We start from the raw sequence: 19,196 nt of genomic DNA, 5'->3' as shown, positions 1-19,196 counted from the left end.
TACAGTCTGGCTTGTTGTGCTCCCCCTTAACATGACAAGTATGCTTTCAGATTGCCTCCTTGGTGAAGGATCTAGTATGTTCCTTTGAACTCCAAAATATCCCAGAACAATCCTTTGTCTTTTCTAGACTATCCAAAAATGGTACCCCTGCTGTTTGCTACATTCTGTAGATTTCCCCTCTGGTAGATTTTTGTAATCTCTTTCTTAGCCTCTGGCTAAGTATGCAAATAGATATACATTGTGAGGCATACAATACACAAATAGCCAGGCAGAGAGATAGGTGTCTGTTATCTCCTGCCTGAAAGGAACCTTTCTGACATATATCAACTCCTGGTGACCTGCCTTATCTCCAAGACCTTAAGAACCTAGTTTCCAGTATAGATATATAACTCCTTAAATATTATCCATACATACATTTTTGCAGTAATTGTCAACCAGTGGACTACTGGCTCTCTGTAGAGTCTTCACATGCATCCTTTAGTTCACTGTTATGCATATGTCTGACCCAGGGGATCCCTGTACAGCCATATGCACCCCATGGATCCTCTGCCAATTAGTACCAAGTGGTCCCTGGGTATCAGGATGTACCTGTAATACTGCAAGATTTCAAATCATTTTTAAAAATTCCTTTGTCTATGTTATATCTACTGTGACACCCACAAACAACTGACTGGCTGATCATTACTATTTGTGGGTACTTGGAGATTTAAAATGTTATCAGTGTTATTGCCTTACATGGCTATTTACTGTTTTGATCTCTACTACTTACACATTTTTACCCTTTCTCCCATCTTTTTGTTGGGTTATGATCGAACAGACAACTAAGCTCTTAAAGGTTGGGACTGTGGCTACTCTTACGTATGGTACTCACCTAGCACATTGTGGGCACTACTGGAAACAAATAACTAACCTCCTCTTGGTGATCAGGATTTTCCTCTCTGAAATAAGTAAATGGGGGTTTGTTTTTGCCCTGTAGGCTCTCAAGATAGTTGTACCCATGTTACTCAACCCAGGAGTGTGAATGTTAAAGTAAGAATCACTCCTTGCCATGCATAGATTGTGGAATGTATTTGAAAATAAATATTTTAATTACATTGGTATTTCTGAACCTAATGATTGCAGACATCTTTGCTTTTCAAAAAATAAAACAGCTGCGATACTAACCTTATAGAGTACACAGAGGGGTTTGAATGCCAGTTTCCATTCTGATTTAACTATCAAAGTGAATGTTAATATTTGTAAATTAGACTCTTCATTTAAATGCTGAAAGATTTAAACAACCTTCTGACTGTTAAAACTGGTATTAAAGCTGGCTTACAGTTTCACCAAATGCCTGCCAAAAAGCCAATGTCAAACATGTCATTTTATCAAAATGGCAGCCACTGTAAATCTCAGAAAAACCCACTGTAATTAAAATCAACTATTCACATCTCAGTTTATTCATGAGAAGTGCTTCTTAGCCTTTTATTTTGCTTTGAACAAAATGAAAGCAATTTTAAGGTCACCTACTGACTTAAATTTCTTCAACATAATATCTTTATGTATTATGCTAGTGTCCAGAGACCATACTCCAGGCTCATATCTGAATCAGGATATCATTGTGCTATGTGCTATAGAAACAGAGGTAGATATGGCTCCTGTCCTGAAGAGCTTACAAGATGCTCTAAGATGATGAAGACAGTCAGTTTGTATTATATATACATTTGCTATTTTAAAAAAGTTCTGTAAATACAACAATAAATACATATTGTCATACCCCAGCTTCCTTTCAGACTAGCAAGTTAAACATTGGCTGATTAGTAGTAGGGCATTGTAGCGGAAGTGAATTTTGAGAAGGAATTTGAGGACACAAGTAGGAATAACGTATATCTGAGCAAAAATGTAAGAGTTGTGAGTATGAATTCAGCCGAATGTGAGCTGTTGGGACCTGTGTATGTCTTTAATCTGCACCAAGCAGTTGGAGCACAATGCCAGGTGTTTAGTAGCCTAGCTAAAGAAGGGCAGATTTCAGCAGACCTTTCCATTATCGGCATGCAAGAAATTAATTTAAAGGTACTATACATTCAGTAATGTGTTAAGTACTATTCATAATACAGCATTGTATGGGAAAAAATATAGGTACAAATAAAATATGCCTTGAATTACAAAAATTTATTTGGTTGTATGAGTTCTGACTAGGGACCTGATCCTGCAAACGTTAATGCACATGATGATAAAGAATGAAAAGACTGCTTGCATGCTTAGTTATTCATATGCGTGAGTGTTTGTAGGATCAGAGCCTAGACATGTATTTCATTCAGTAAACTAACCAAAGTGATTCTTATGGTGAAATCCTGCTCCCATTGAAATAAATGGCCAAACTGCCATTGACTTCAATTGGGCCAGGCTTTCCCCCTCCTGTACTCTGAATCCCCCATTTCTGGCACCCCCTTTTCCTCCCCCCAGAGCCCACCTCCCACCCCCCAGTTAGAGCCCTCACCCCCTCCTGAACCCCAACCCTCTGCCCCAACCCAGTGAAAGTGAGTGAGGTTGGGGGAGAACAAGACACCAAGGGAGGGGGAATGTAGTGAGCAGGTGCGGGGCCTCGGGGAAGCGGCCGGGCTAGGGTGTTCGGTTTTGTGCGATTAGAAAGTTGGCAACCCTACCTCTAGCGCTGCATTGAAACATGTTTGGCACTAGGATACCTGGGAGTGTATCCTAAGGTTCTTAATGCCTCACTGGTTATATCTAGGGCTAGGTTTGTGGTGTATTGTGGGAGAACTTGTCTGTCTGTCCCAAGCCTCTGTGCAAAAGTGTTCTTAGTCCACCAACGCATCTAGCTGAGGCTCTTCCAGATCTGCCAACTCCCTGCTTTTATCTGTTCCAGCCAAAGACAAGCCATGGGTCCAGCACTGGTGGAAAAGCTTTTCCTGCTCGCAGCTCACTGTTGCAGGATACAGATAGAGGGTCTGTGAGATGGTGGTGGACATTTCAGCAGCAGTTTCTGTTAGGAAGACAGCAGCAGTGGGTCTCAGAAGGGGTACAGACAGTCATGGCACAATTAAGGCACCTGATGCTTGCTGCCATAGCTGCAGATTCACTAAATGGAGACCAGTGCTTCTGGTGCAGGATCACAAGGACAGAGTAGTGGGATCACATTGTCTTGCATTTACCTTTTTGGACACACACAGACCTTATTCCCTTCAAATGACATGGTTATCAACAGAGTCTCCATGCCTCCTGTTGTTTTAGGGAACCTCGCTGTCCTTCTGCTGACATGGCTTGTGCAACTGTACCCTGACCTTCAAGGGCCTGGCAAAAGAAGGTTTAATTATATGCTTAGCAGTTGCAGGATGGTGGTGGAGTGTGAATTTGACATCCTGAAGGCAGGATGGTGCTACCTTTTAAATCATTTGGATGCCAGTGTGGCAAATGCCATTTGTATTACTGTGGTCTGCTGCTCCCTGCACGTCTGTGAGGTGAAAGGCATATATTTCACATAAAGTGAAGACTGAAGACACTGATGATTTGCAGGTCTGGTACAGGCAATCAGGAAGTGTATCTGTCATTGCTGGGGCTAGGTGCAAATATCAGAGGACGGGCTTACTACAGCAATGAAAGACTACATTATTTTTTATCCAGGGAAATTGTGGGACAAATTTACTAGGCTCTAGCTCCCGGTCTTGTTACGGTGCTGCTTCCTCTCCAGGCCCATCCCTAACAGATCTTTGGAGTCTTCTTTGAGTAATGTCCCTATGAATGCTCCACAGTAGGTTTATCTGCACCCGTGCACTGAGATTTTAGGTAGCAGTATCCGTTCAACCCCTACATGTGCTCTCCCTCCCTCATGGTCTGCCTCGAGGCTATCTAGCACTGCATATCCCCCTCAGTTCCTTCTCCACCACTTTTGTCCTCAAATGGAGTGGGCAGTTGTCCCTTCCTTGTCTGTGTCATTAGCATCAGTAGTAGTTTTTGTTTCTTTTGTTATCCTTAATAGTTAATATTTCCTTTTTTACTCCATTGGGATTAAAAAAAAGAAGAAAAAACTTGAGTTTATTTTTTCCACCCAGTCTGGGGGGATTTCCTCCACTCCAGGGGCATTTAGAAGATTCTCTGAGTTCTTTCAGTTGAAAAAAAGAAGAGAACTTTCTTCTGCATTCCTCATTACTAGAGGGTGATAGGCCCCCCACCCCTCCCTTCATGCCTGGCTCCGCCGGCTTCAAGAGGTACCCTCTCCTGCAAGGAGTTGATTCCTGTAATGGCCAGACATGCTCACTGTGTCCAGTGCCTGGGAGAGTCTCATATCCCTCAGAAGTGCTCCCTCAGCCATCAGCTAAAGCTGAGGTCTCACAAGAACCGGGAGCTGAAGTTAAAAGTTGAAGATGAAGGCACTTCAGCTTCTAGGGGACTCCAGTGCTGACCCCAGATCATCCCCAGAGCCTTCAACTTCAGAGGGAGTAGAGTAACAGAAAAGACCAGCAGATTCCCCCTGTAAAAGCTCCAAGCCCTCAAACTGAGTCATTGGCCAGCCAGAGGGGTTCCCCAGTGCGGCCACTTCAGTGTTGGCAGCTCTGAAGCGCAGGACCCAGAAGCATCAGGGTGCCTACACTATGAGCCCAACTAGGGATCCGATTCCTGCAAGTGGCAGGGGACCCCGGCTATTACTGGGACCTTTGACACTAAGCTACCCAGGTGGCCAAAGACCTCTATGGGCCTTCCAGTGTCGCAGACGCCAGACCAGGTGCTGGACATGGTTAAGGCCTTGCAATCCAAGGGCAAGCCAGCCATGGGACCCCCTCCTCCTTCGAGCCTCTGGCTTCCTGCTCCCTTCCCCTCGTTTCCTGGAAGGTTTCATTCCTGGTTACAATAACATCTGCCCACAGGGTCTCTGAAATTAGGGCCCTTACCTCGGAGCCACCCTATACGGTGTTCTATACGGATACGGTTCAGCTGCATCTGCACCTGGCGTTCATGCCCAAGGTGGTTTCAGTTTCATATGGGCCAGGACATATATTTACCTTTCCAAAACCTCATAAGTCAGAGGAGGAGCGCAGATTGCCTCTCTGGATATCAGGAGGGCGTTAGTCTTCTACATCGACAGGACCAAGCCGTTTCATAGATCAAGGCAGCTGTTCATTGTGATGGCAGACAGGATGAAAGGTCATGCGGTGTCCTCTTAGAGAATTTCATCCTGGATCACTGCTGATATCTGCTGCTGCTATGATCTGGCAACAGTGCCTCCACTGGCGATTGTGACCACCCATTCAACTAGGGCGCAAGCCACATCGGTGGCTTTCGTAGCCCAGGTGCCTATCCAGGATTTGGTTCCTTCTTGGTTCCAAGACTTAGAATGCTCTGAGAGGTGAAAGACGTGTTGCTGTACAGCCGAAAGTCTACCACTTGATGTACTTACCTACAAAAATAGAAATGATTCCAAGTTCGATGTCATTCTAAGCACACAGACCCAACTTTGTCTTCCCTCCCTCTGATTTTTAGATTACATTTTAGACCACAAGAAGTCAGAACCCTCACTCGGCTCCCTTAAGGTACATCTTGCTGCTGTAACTTTCCAGTTACTAACCATCAGATAGACGGATACTTGGTGTTTGCTCAGTCACTGACGCATAGATTTCTTAAGGGCATTGGGAATCTCTTCCCGCATGTGAGACCATCTGCTCCAACCTGGGATCTTAACCTAGTTCTCAGTGCTTTGATTGGACCTCCTTTTGAACCCATGGCAACTTGCTCTCTCATAACACCTGTCTATGAAGACAGCATTTCTAATTGCCATCACCTCAGCTAGGCACATAGGAGAAGTAGCAACCCTAATGGCACACCCAACATATGCTGTCTTTTTTTAAAGACAAAGCAACTCTGAGGCCGCATCCCAAGGTTCTCCCTAAAGTTGCCTCCACTTTCCATGGGAATCAACAGATCCATCTTTCCACTTTTTAAACAAAATCACATCGTGACAACAGGGAGGCAATTTTGCATATGCTAGATGTTAGAAAAGTACTAGCATTCTACTTGGACAGGACTAAGGACTTCAGGAAGTCCCCTAAACTTTTCCTTTCGTTTGCAGAAAGTTCCAAAGGCTCCGCGATATCGGCTCAAAGATATCCAAATGGGTCTTGGGTTGCGTTAATTGCCGGCTACAAAAGTGCCATGTGAACATCTGTTCTCACTTTCGAGAGACATAAACAAGAAGCAGGCAGCATTATCTCCTGCAAATGTAAACAAACTTGTTTGTCTTAGCGATTGGCTGAACAAGAAGTAGGACTGAGTGGACTTGTAGGCTCTAAAGTTTTACATTGTTTAGTTTTTGAGTGCAGTTATGAAACAACAAAAAAATCTACATTTGTAAGTTACACTTTCAACGATAAAGAGCTTGCACTACAGTACTTGTATGGAGGTGAATTGAAAAATACTAGTTCTTTTATTTATCATTTTTACAGTGCAGATATTTGTAATAAAAATAATATAAAGTAAGCACTGTACACTTTTTATTCTGTGTTGTAATAGAAATTGATATATTTGAAATGTAGAAAAACATCCAAAAATATTTAATAAATTTAAATTGGTATTTGATTGTTTAACAGTGCCATTAATCGCAATAATTTTTTAATCGCGATTAATTTTTTTTGAGTTAATCATGTGAGTTAACTGTAATTAATCGACAGCCCTAGTTCAAAGCTGAGGCCTATAGCTCTGCTTACTTTCATTTTGTATTCAGTATGGAGAGTTAATCCCAGAGCAGGGCTTTTCTGATGCAAAATCTGAATGCTTGTGTAGTCACAACAGCTGTCCCCTCACTATGTGGTATCTTCCATTACCTAACTGCAGAGATGAATTTTGGCCCAGTGTTTCAGTAATATTGGACACACATGGTTTTAAGTGACAAAGCAGTATGCTTATGCATTCATTTGAGACTCTGTTACAGCTGGCTCCAGATCAGAACAGGGAGAATACATTCACACTATGGCCACCCTCCTGGCTGCTTGTAGTAGTTGGATCATAGTAGGCGCTGTTGCATCTAAAGACACAATTATCTATTGCTGAGGAATTGCAAATTCACTAAAGCTCTTTACAGCACTTGTGGTTAATAATGGATTCCTAAAAAGCTCCATCAAAGAATTTCAGACCTACCAATTTTATGTCCTTATTTTTATTTTATTTTTTAAAATTGTATGTTACCATCTTATTGAAATATTTTTTTCATTCAGTACATTCAATATATTGGTATCATAGATGCACATAGAATTAGTAGGTTTGTTTGTTTGTTTTTTAAAGATCCGTATTGTTTTTTAAAGATCAGTAGACAGTAGGTTTTTATTAGAATTCCTATATGATGGTGATAGCTAAGGAAAATATTTGTTTACTTTTGTAACATTTACACACAGGAATTAAAATATGCAGCACATCCAAGAATCAAATCTGACAAAAAATTGTTTTAAAGAATTTAAAACGTATCAGACAATTTGTTACCTCTAAAATGTTTCTAGTAGTGCAGAAATATGAATTTGATTTTTGTGTGAAATTGTTTGGATATGCTTTGAGCATTGTGTTAAGATACATCTGTGCAGCTACTGTTGTGCTACAATCATTTAACATAACTTTCATTTGTTACTGAAACAAATTGCATTTACTAATGCTCACATTCAATGTGTGCAGTTCTATACTACTTATGAAAAACTTATTCATAAAAATTCTCTACTTAGCCTCTTTTATTTTAAAAATAAATAAATATTGCTGGAATTATATTTTCAAAACTAGAATATTTATAGGTACCCAATAACTTCACTTCTCTGAACCCCAAAGTTATGGAAAATGTAAATAAAGAGGTTTTAATTCAGAACATGTAGGCTTTTATTTTGTACAATAAATAAAATGTAAGGTTACTGTGTGATTATGAGACCTGGTTTGTATTTAGCATGTTCTCCACAAATCACTAGTATACACTACATATATAATAAAGTGGGTATGTATGTGCTATATCTCACACACACTACTGTGTGTGTGTGTGTTACATTTAAACTATGATAGATAATGAATTCATGCTTGTATTAAAAACTATATAAATATGAATATTTGAGGCTTTTAGCATTTGATGAACAAAGAATTACGTGGCTACAAAATAGAACAATTGATAAAATCCTCCCCACTATTGGCTATTATTTACTGTCTCTTAAGTGGCAGGTTGTATTTATGCCAATTTATCTGCTTCAGGGAACATTCTTGATAGCAGAACAAAGTGAATAAAAGTAGTTTGCTTTGCAAATGAATGCAAATGGTAGAGCCTTTCGGGAAGCCCTTTAACAGGGGCAACGCACTTTGATTATGAGTGAAGCTGCCATTTGGACATGGTGAAAAGAGCACGCTTGAACCATTGATTGGGGGAGACAGTAAAAAGTCAGGAAGGGCCCGTTAAGCTTGCAGTGCGGCAGGCGGATGTCAGTGTGGTTAGAGCACAGTGGGAGAATGACAGGCAGGATTAGTGTCAGGGAGAAGCTTTGCTGTAGCTGTGGAGATGGTCCCTGGGGTCACTCACCTCTGACTGTTGTTCTGTGCTGATGGCTCTGTAATGCAAACTGCTTGATATATGTCTGTTCATTATCAGAAATGGTGATTAGAAAAGGTATTTATCATAAAGGATTCTTTAAAAAAAAAACAGAAATGGTTAACTTCTTTTTACAAATGCTTAGTTCAATTGTCACTACTTTTACTAGTGTGGAAGGCTGGTACAGAGCCTTGTGTTCTTGGAGAGGCAATTTAACATACAAAGATTTAATAGTTAATGTTTTACCATATCTGAGGAACCAATGTTTTTCACTTTTTACTCAGTTTTATACGGTTGTCATAAAGGAGGAAATTGTGTACAATTTGCAGCATACTGTTACAGTAGAACATGGTTTTATATTTTGGTTATTGGGCCTTGTTGCTCTTTGAAAATGTCCAGTTTCTTTCTGTTTTCTTCATGTGTGCAGTGCACAGAAGCCACAGGGTTTAGGTGCTTTTAAAAAAAAAAAATCCCAGTGGAACGTAAAATTGTCAGATTTCACTCCTGTATTGTGCCAAAATGTTAAAATATAATACATTATGGGTGCTTTAACAACGGACTGAATTGGGCATGCTATTTTAAGATACAGATTTTTAAATAACATTTAGGATTATTTTCAGTATTTTTTTTAACTGAGGACTTTTTAAAGATTTCTCTTCCTTTATATATCATTCAGTTATATGTAAGAGGATTTTTTATATTATCTAAAATGTCGATATCTTAGACTGTGGTTTAAACTTTAAGTAGTAAAATTGTTTATTTTGCTTTTTGCTTTTTTTTCATAGTGACCTAAGTTAACTGTGTGTACTGCACTAATGTACATTTTGTATATTAAATATTTTAATGGTTCAAGTTCCTTCACTGATGGTTGTTTTTATGTACTGTTCTCTATAACAGAGTGGAAGAAACAGAACATTCAACTAACAAGCTTTGGAAACCATATTAAATTACATTGTTACAACATCCATTATTTGATTGATTTATGTAATGTTTTTGTTCAGTATTTTATCCAACTCCATTTTTTTCATTTTCCCAGCATAATAAATGTTTTACAAATGTTTTGCAGGCACCTGAATGGACAGAAGAGGACCTTAGCCAGCTGACAAGAAGTATGGTTAAGTTCCCAGGGGGGACCCCAGGTCGATGGGAAAAGATTGCTCACGAATTGGGTCGATCAGTGGCAGATGTGAGTTCACTCAGATTTGCTTTGTATGGAGAGTGACAAACCAGAACAAGACAGGCAGTGTAGAAGGCAGACGTAGATGGGGACCAACATTGTCTTTTGAACGAGGCTGCAATCCTTTTAGGACCTGGAAGTGAACCATTAACTAACTAAGTAAGAAGCAGATGTCAGCAGTCCCTTGCTCCACAATTAACAGCTGTAACTGATCAGCTGTATGGGGGATTCTGGTGCTTAGAGACCTGAGCTACTGTAACCTGATAACAGAAAAACAATGCCAGTTTTAGTGTTCATAGTAACCCCTTTTAACTGCAAAAGGACATTTGTGAGACTTCGTTAAAGTTTACAGTTCTGTTTAAGCCAGGTTTAAAAAAAAAAGTCTGAATCAGCTAATAGCATTTAGACAAGGGGTTTCCATTAATTAAACTGAAATATTTCTACAAAATGATAAAACAGTTGGTCTGAGATGGATACTATTGCAGTTCCTATTTCCAAGACTATAATATGGTTAACAATGGTATTGTGTAAAATAATTAATATCCTTATTCAAATACATATTTTATAGTGGTGTGCCATATATATACTAAAAAACTGTACTTAAGGATTTAAAGTGTTATCCTGAACGCTCTTGAGTGGTCTATAAAAAGATTTTTTTCATTTTCAGTAACAGATCACTTGTACATGCTCTACAGTGTCTGCAGAGGACCATTCAAAAGTCCTTTAAGTTGATCCTATTCCAAAGAGTCCGGCGGGGGTTAAAGAGAATAAGATTTAAATGTTTAATTCTGTTGATGCACATTTTGGAGCTTGATGTTCTGGATTTAGTAATAAAAACCTAGCAAAGATACTTTTTTTTGAAGACCAAACCTTCATTTACTCAAATAGTTATAAATTTTCCTATAGGTTACCATGGGTTGTCTGCAAGCCAGTTTATAAAGTGTTTTTACTTTTTCTCTGGAAACAAACACAGAAAGGGGTGTTTATCCCTATTGTGATGTCATTAAGAAATTAAATTAACCTATATTGTATCCAGGCAAGCTGTAGGGATCTTGATGTGCATATGACTACGCAATTCATAACACAGTATACTGAAGATAGTGAAATATGTTGTGTCCTATTTAGAGATAGGAGTGTCTCTCACTTAATAGTACTGGCCGGGGAGGGCCTCAGTAGAAGACACTTTATTTTACTCAGCAGTTGTAAGCAATATATTTTATTGTAAGCAGCTTGACAGTGTACTACGTGTGAAAAATAAATCTTTAAACACAGACTTGCAAAAAAATTAACAAAATCTGCCTGAGACAGACCATTGTCATTATTATTATTGTTTATATTACTGTAGTGCTTGGGAGCACTAGTCATGGACCCCATTCTGGTAGGCACTGTACAGACAAAGAATAAAAAGACCAAGACATTTAGAATCTGTCTTTGAATATCTAGTGGGTCCATCACTAAAGTCTCCGGGCGCTAACAAATTACATGATGCAAAAACCTGTCCTGAAAGATTACATTCTACACCCTTCTTCATCTATTGTGGAGTGTCTCTCTCTCTCTCTCTGTGGTGTGTATGTATGTAAAAAATGTTTTTATAGAGAGTCTTTCACACATGAGATCCCAAAATGTTGCCTCTACATGCCCAGTATTGGGAGAGAGAAAGAAGACTGCTGCTCAGACTCCTCAGAGAGAGAGAGAGAGAGAGAGAGAGAAACTGAACCACTGTGTCCTCTGTCCTCTGAGCTATCTGGTGAGAGATGCAAAAGATATATCCCGTAAGCACTGAGCTGGCAAGGAAAAAGGAATCATAAGAGATTTTTTACAAGAGGAGTCAGGATCTGGAAATATACCTGCTATAGCATTGATTTCTTGTGGTCTGTATGTAATGGTGGCTTCTGCTGGAGCTAGCCACCCATGATTACAGAATGAGTCACAGCTGGAAGAGATCAGGATGATTGCCCTATAAAGAGCAGCAGGAGGCTGCAGAGAAGGGGGGAAGCGCAGGAAATTGTAGTGTGTGTGAAGGGCTCCTGCAGGGAAGACCACAAGACCATGGGAGATGTGACAGAGCCGGAGCCTAGGGAGGCTCCTGTTGGGAAACCCAGATGGAGTTTGGGCCTACAAATTGGGGGCCTAGAGGCCTGTGCCAGAAAGCGAAGTTCCAGCTAGGATGAGCTGAGAGGATGGGCTGTGAAAACAGACTGGGACAGAAGAGTTCCAGCTGTGAGAGAAGACACCAGAACTAAGTATGGAGTGTTGTGTGGTGATGGACTTTATTTTGAAACTTTGAGGATTAAGAGGAGTTCATTGTTAAGCCAGCTCCAGACAGAAGGAGATGTTATGCACATGAAAGCCTGTATGCAGTTCTAAAGGGGCCTGCAAATGGGGACTAAAAGGGCAGGGTTCCTGCAAAGTAAGCCTGGCCAGAACCTGGGGGGGGGAAGGGGGTGTCAGTGAACAGGCACCCCAATATGTAGCCCCAGCAATAAAGTAATTTATGTAAGCCTTGTCTATACTAGGCTTTAATCTGAACCCTTCCCGCTAATGCTGGTGCAGCTCTGCTTTTGTACACCAGGCACCAGCAATCACGATTATATTTACCACTGTATTGCATAGACCTGCACTGAGCAGGCTTCCATGAAATGGTGCTTAAAAGGACAGCAATTGCCTGGAGCCCTGTGTACATTAGCTCCCCCACCATTGATGCTTTGGTGTTAGAAACTGGAGTTAGGAACTACCATAAACATAGATATTAGGTTATCCCTTGTCAAAAGTGAGATGGAATCTTTATTTACAGCCTAGTCTAGCATTGTCCAGGCCAGAGGGTCAGTGGCTTTCTCTCATGTAAGGAATGAACTAGAACTCTTACATGTGGTCTTCAAAGCAAAAAATAATAGTGTGCAATGTTCCCTCTAATTGTTTACATCCATGTGTGGAATTAATTTTATGTGCATCAATATGGAAGTGATGTATGGCGGGGGTGAGGCCAAGGGATTCGGGATGGGGACTCAGGGCTGGGGCAGAGGGTTGCGGGGGGTGGGGGTTCAGGCCGGGGATGAGGGGCTCTGAGCTGGGGTAGGGGATTGGGGTGAGGGGTCTGGAGTGTGGAAGGGGGGAGGGGTTCAAGGTGTGAGATGGGGCTCAGGGCTGGGGCAGAGGATTGGGATGCGCAGGAGGTGTGGGCTCTGGGGTGGGGCCAGGCATGCGGGGTTTGGGGTGCCCCAGGGCTGCAATGAGGAGAGAGGACTCCCCCCAGAGGAAAAGGCGCCTCTTCCCGGCCGCGTAGCTTAGAGGGAACGTTTTGTGGGCTTTTTCTTCTTTATAATATATCCAGAGAGCCTGAGATTTTTACAATAATTCTTGCTTACTTTTTGCCTAGAAGTATCAGGAGTCTTGTTTTCTCTCTTTCTGCAGAGAATTCTTTGTAGGACTTGTAAACTACTATATTTGCATCTTTGAGGATTGCTTCCAAGTGTTTGTCAGGAGCTTGGCTAAATAGGTATTAACAAAAATAGTGTTGTTTTTTTAAATAATCCAAGTAGAAATCTTCCCTCTTTTCAACTGCTCAAGTTTCAGTGTTTTATGATGTCATCATCCTGCTGGCTCTTTTTAATCAACAAAAGGTCCTTTAGCAAAAACAGTAGAAAAAACATAGTAATTTGCAATGTTAAAGAAGAAAACCCAAAAGCGCTGACCCTTATGCATAAAATAGAAGCAAAAAAAGAGCACCAGCAGATTTTTTTTTTCTTCCCACTCTGTAGGTCATCTTATATTCCTTTGTGGTGGTGAGATTTGCAATACCAAACTGTTCTGAGATCCTCATTTCCACTGCAATTCTTAAGCAGAATGAAGTGATTTAAGGAGAGTGTTTCTGGCTTTTGTCAACATGTCAGATCCTTAATGTTGTTTTAACCGTAGTCTTTTTGTGGTTTCAAGTGTTTGTTTTTTGTATGTTGGCTTTTGTTTGTGTGTGCATGGGGGAGGGAGTTGTTAATTCTCATCCTGACACAATATATCATATAATATGCTTTTGGCCAGTCTTAATTTTTTTTTTAATTTTTTAAAAAATAATTGGGCTTTTGGCCTTTATTTCTTTGAATAAAACTGCCTGAAAAGTTTGCTTTTATTAAAAAAAAAAACAAACAAAAAACAAAAACCTGCTTAGAAGTATCAGAAATGCAGTGTACTCTTCTTTGGTTCTGCTACACAACATCTTTGATACCTGAGCATTGTGAGCATAATATGTCTTGTGAACTCTCTTAGTTTGCAGTGAGATGAAGGCATCACTGTTCAGTGTCTTGGCCAAACAGTGGCTAGAGGGAGTTCAGGAGAAGGGAGCTCATACCTTGCTGCTTATCAAGGTACGGGAGGATAATCCTAAATGGTTCAGCCACTTGAAATCTGTGCTGTCAAAGAGGTGGTGTAATAGCAGTTAAGTTCCTTCTTAGCAGCCCGTGGTGCTATGCCTCAGTTTTCTCATCTTAGGATAGCTGTTTGAGTCTCAACAATGCCTCCCCTCCTGGTTCTGGGGTCTGGTTCCACAAAACCTCAGAAAAATATCTCCAGTAGTCCTTGCTGAGACTCTCCCATCCTGAGCCTTTCCCTCAGGCTTGGTTTCCCTTTGGGCTCATGGGAATGTCTTGTATTGCCTATTTCTTTAAGCTTTCCCCTAAAGTTTGGTACAACCATTTTTCATTCTTCCATGGGGCATTTCTACAGCCTTTTTTTTTAGCTCCAACCACCACAGCTGCTGCACCTTCCATAGCTTCCTCTCTGAAAAGACTTGCAAGCAGCCTCTGCTCCATTCAAGTTCTCTCATTCCAGGCCTTCGACCTGCCCATTGAGAAGAACCCCTTTCTCTGACCCTGTTCTTTCACTGTATGGAACTGCTGCTGCTTTCACAGTCTGCACAGATTTCACCTGATCCGCTGATCACATGACCCTTCCTGGTCATGTGCTCTGGTCAGGTACTTCATCTAGGGATTCCCAGTCCTACCTGGGAGCTACATTACTCAGAATTCTATCTTTTAAAGGGCCTGGGGCTTCATAAAAAGCATGCTGAGCTCAACCAGCAAGCGCCCTATTACAGTGGGTGTCTTCAGCCCTAGTTTCAAACCTGAGCTTTCTCCTTCAGCACTCTAAGGGACAGGAATGTAAGCAGGTGGGTTTTCCATCCTGCTGTAAACAGAATATACACACACTTCAAACATCCCCTTTCCTGTGGTTTGGCTTTACTGATGACTCAGATAACAATAACAGACTGAGTTTTATATCCTATGTGCAGGTCTATGTTGCAAAGTTAGGTTGGCTTAACTACATTGCTTAGGGCTGTGAAATATTTTGTGCCCTGTGCGGTGTAATTAAGCTGACCTAAGCCATGCTGTAGATACCACTTAGTCAACAGAAGAATTCTTCCGTTGACCTCGCTACTGGCTCTTGGAGAGGTGGATTTACTACAGCAGCAGAAGAAGCCCTTCCTTTGCTATAGTAAATGTCTACACTGCAGCTGTGCTGCTATTGTGTTTCTAGTAGAGACATACCCTAAACTTTCTTACCAAACGTGGCTTTTCTTAGGGTCTCCTGGCCAGGTATCATTTGCTTCTTCCTCTACTTCCTTCTGCCTCTCAGATGCATATCCTGGTGGGAGTGAAGATCCAGCTGCCACTATGACTTAATAGGGTTTATATTTTTATGCAGGGTTTAAGCACACAACATCATATGACTCATCAGAGGAGTCCTGTGTCCCCATGCAGACTCTACAATCCTGCTACAGACTATTACCCTGTTACGAGGGGGAAAGACTGCTTTCTGAAAGGGGCAAACACTTCAAACCCTGAAGCATAGTTGAGAGCAAAGAATATGCAACAATGAGGGGAAGACAGTGAGAGGTTGGGGACAACTCTGCTCTCCCCCCAAAAAAGGCTTGGGGTGGATGGAGGAAGGTTTATAGATACTGACAAATATAGAAACAAATTCCTTATTTGTTGGGAGCATACTGAATTTCTTATCTTGATTCAGTTAACAATCTGTTAATTAAATTGATGCAAAAAACTGAAAAGAATCTCCCTGAATTGACAGACACAAGTGTGAAATTAGAAGTTGTGTAGTCACTGATGATGATTAGTAGTTATTTTGTAAGCCTTAGTAGTTTGGTTGTTCTTAAATTCAAGAAGTCTACACACAATAATATCTTCACAGTTGCTTTTTCTCCTGCTATTAAAAATTACCAGAATCAGCTATGACCAATTTGGATAAGCATCTGGTCTAACTTAATATAATTTATCCACAACTCCTTGCAAATAGGGATTTATAATATAATAGACAGACCCATAACTATATGGCCTTACTGGTTGCTGCTATAACTTTGGTCTTTTGATGTACATGGAGTTTTTGTACTACTATAGTAATTCTAAGATCACTCAAGAAAATTGTCCTTAATCAACCAGTGTTTCAAAAACTCCAAAACAAGCCAGGTAAGGCCAGGCTCAATGTATCCATGTGTCTAATTATCTAAAACTGTATTATTTAAATTATCGAAAAATGCATCCGATGACGTTAGCTGTAGCTCACGAAAGCTTATGCTCAAATTGGTTAGTCTCTAAGGTGCCACAAATACTCCTTGTCTTTTTGCGGATACAGACTAACATGGCTGCTACTCTGAAATCTAGTAGTTTCATGTGGGACTTGTAAATCATCTTAATTCCATCCAAAGTGGAGCTCTCAAACTGATTGGTATCATGAACTAAGACTGTATTTGTAACTGAAAAGATAATACAACTTTAAAAATCATTTTCTCTGCAATTGGCTTATGGTATTAATTAGATTTGTTTTCATCAAGTGTTTTGATTCTGAAAGGGAAACTGGGTTCAGTTTATTCTAATTGCAGTTCCTGCCTGCTGACCTGCTTACCTGTACAAGTGCTCTCTGTCGGCCTCAGCACATCTGGTCTTTGACCCATTTTCCTTGCTGAATTTGTAGCTTCAGGCTTAGGTCTCATTTCTGTCTTTTAGTTCTTAAGGAAACAATTGCCCTTAAACAAAAGGCAAAATTGTACATCTGAAGTGTTTAAACAGTGTGGAAAACTAATAATTAGGAAAGGAGATTTCAAGTGTGATATTCTTATCAAATTAACATTGTTTGTCAAATGAAGATTTATTACAAATGATACGACTAGCATTGTTAAATTTAAAGGCACAGAAAAGGGATTGGTATATGACATTATAAAAATATAAAGTTCATGGCCACACAAGATCTACCTTGGTACACATAAAAAGTTTAAAATGTTAATTTATGCCTTTCAGCAAATTATTTTGGTAACCACAAAGGGCATTCAAATTGTAAAAATAACAGAGGAAATAAAAACTGTCTGGCATGCAAAACATACTTTTAATGTGATTATTAACTGCAGGTTTTCTAAATTAAAGGCAAAGAGATCTCAGATTTCATACTTGTGAAGTAATATCATTCTCTTGCCTGAGAGGATGTAAACTGATTCTTGCTTGACTCTGTGGTCACTAATCTCTTGCATTCAGGTTGCGATAGCAGACAGATAGGGGATTTGCTGCCAGCATGGAAAAAGGCCGTGGTAGGCAGCAAAACAACGGACAGGTGGATAGATTTAAGCAGACTTTACTAATTAGCATGTTGCCTGACACTATGAGGTAAGAGTTCTGCAGTTCTGTAAGCTTCCCCATATGTCAAAGGAAAGATGATGAAATAATTAACGAGCTTTGAGCTATTCGGGCTGAGCTCCTGGGTGCATACTAATTTTATACTTGTATGCTTTATTGTAAAAGGAGTTGCTTATTTTTCAAAATATACAAACTAGGTTTGTACTAAATTCATTAGTTTATTATTGGGAAGAACATCTAGACATGGAATGATCCATAAATAAAAGTGTATTGGTTTTGTTTGGGTTTTTTGCCACTAGAAAACCTATTTTTGAAAGTGCTGATTTTTCTTAATATGTGTTTTATATTTCACTGCATATAATATGTACATTTTAAAAGCACAATCACTGTTATCACTGGTATTTTAATACTGTGATGCTCTAAATCATGGGTTCTGACTGCCTCACGTGTGTTAATGGATTTATCCTTGCAAAAGCCCTATAAGTTAAAGAATTATGATTTTATTGATGGGGAATTGAAGCAGAGAGATTAAATTACTTGCCCCAAATCACACAGGTAGTCTTTAGCAGAGTCATTAATGGAACACAGTTCTCCAGAGTCCCGCTCCACTGCCTAAACCACAAAACCACTATTAGAAGAGTTTGTCTGGTCTGTAATGGCTAATCAAAATTAGGTTTAGACAACAATTGTAATATATACTTACTGGCCCTTGCAAGACTGAGGGTATGTTGTCCTTAAAACACTAAATTGACCAAGTCTAGAAGTAAATTCAATATAGCAGCATCTGCATGAATTATATTTGAAAATGTTGTATGTTACACACTGTAGGGAAAAGCAAAAGTCAGAAATCTATTAAATTGTCAGTTAAGAACAGTATTATGTAACATAAGATATAACAATCCCCCAAGATTGTTTCTTTCTCTCTTCCTTTTCCCTGTACTGAACAGGAGGTACCTACACCTGCCCTACATTCATACACGTAGCCTACTCCACAGAAGGAATACCACATATACTACATTTTACAACCCCTTCAACCCCTCTTACAAATTCCTTTACCCTTATGATCGTGATACCATCATAGACAGTCCTGACAACTTGCAATCTTGCACCAGCTGAGAATAAGACTGCACTGGTGGGATCATGCCCGACATGCAGAAGAAGCTAAGCTTTTATAGAAGGTTTATAGAGCTGAGGTTGAAGGAAGCGGAGCATGAGTCTAGCCACTAATGAAGTTGAAAGATGCAATTGAGTGATTTTAAAAATCCTAAATCCTTGCATACTGAGTCTTAAAGAAGGAAGAAAACTTTCAAGCAGAAGCAAATTGGGGGTTTTGGGGGCCTTGGGCCAGAGCAAGTGGGGGCCCCTTTCCACTCCTTCCACCTGCAGTTCTCCTTGCCCTCCTGCTGGGGAAATGGGGTCAGGGTGTGGGGGCTTGCCCTGCTCTGCTCACCCGGCGCTCCTGCCGGAGAACAGGGTCAGGGTGCGGGGGCTTCCCCCACACCGGGGCAGGAGCACCAGGCGGAGCAGGGCAAGACCCTGCTTCCTGACCCCATTTCCTCAGCAGGAGTGCCGCAAGCCCTGGTGCCCTGACCATGCTTTCTGGCAGGAGCGCTGGGCTGGCAGGTTGGGGTGTGAGGGCACCCATTTTTCTGGGAACCCCCAAATTGGCCAGGGCCCCTGGGCACAGGCCCTGTTGGCCCAGTGGCTAATCCGCCACTCCTTGCCAGGGACTGTTCAAGATGAAAGTCCATTCTGTGCACCCTCATGGCTACATTATAGCCACGCGAATCTGCTGCTGTTGCTGAATTCCACCTCCAGGGGGGTAGAATTATGGTTGTATGGGTATGTACCTTAA

General features: G+C 40.8%; 1 protein-coding gene across 4 annotated transcripts in view; it reads left to right on the top strand.

Annotated features, from left to right (window-relative positions):
* DNAJC1 (DnaJ heat shock protein family (Hsp40) member C1) overlaps positions 1-19,196 on the top strand; it is a 185,605-nt gene that overhangs the window by 152,941 nt on the left and 13,468 nt on the right. For all 4 annotated transcript variants that reach the window (XM_048837926.2, XM_048837927.2, XM_048837928.2 and 1 more), the window contains one exon: positions 9,603-9,722. In XM_048837926.2, the coding sequence (XP_048693883.2) occupies positions 9,603-9,722 (120 nt within the window). The remainder of the gene's footprint in view (positions 1-9,602; positions 9,723-19,196) is intronic.

The sequence above is a fragment of the Caretta caretta genome, chromosome 2, assembly GCF_965140235.1.
Source record: "Caretta caretta isolate rCarCar2 chromosome 2, rCarCar1.hap1, whole genome shotgun sequence".
Classification (NCBI taxonomy): domain Eukaryota; kingdom Metazoa; phylum Chordata; order Testudines; family Cheloniidae; genus Caretta; species Caretta caretta.
The sequence above is the reverse complement of the archived record's forward strand: the minus strand, read 5'-3'. Positions and strand labels throughout refer to the sequence as shown.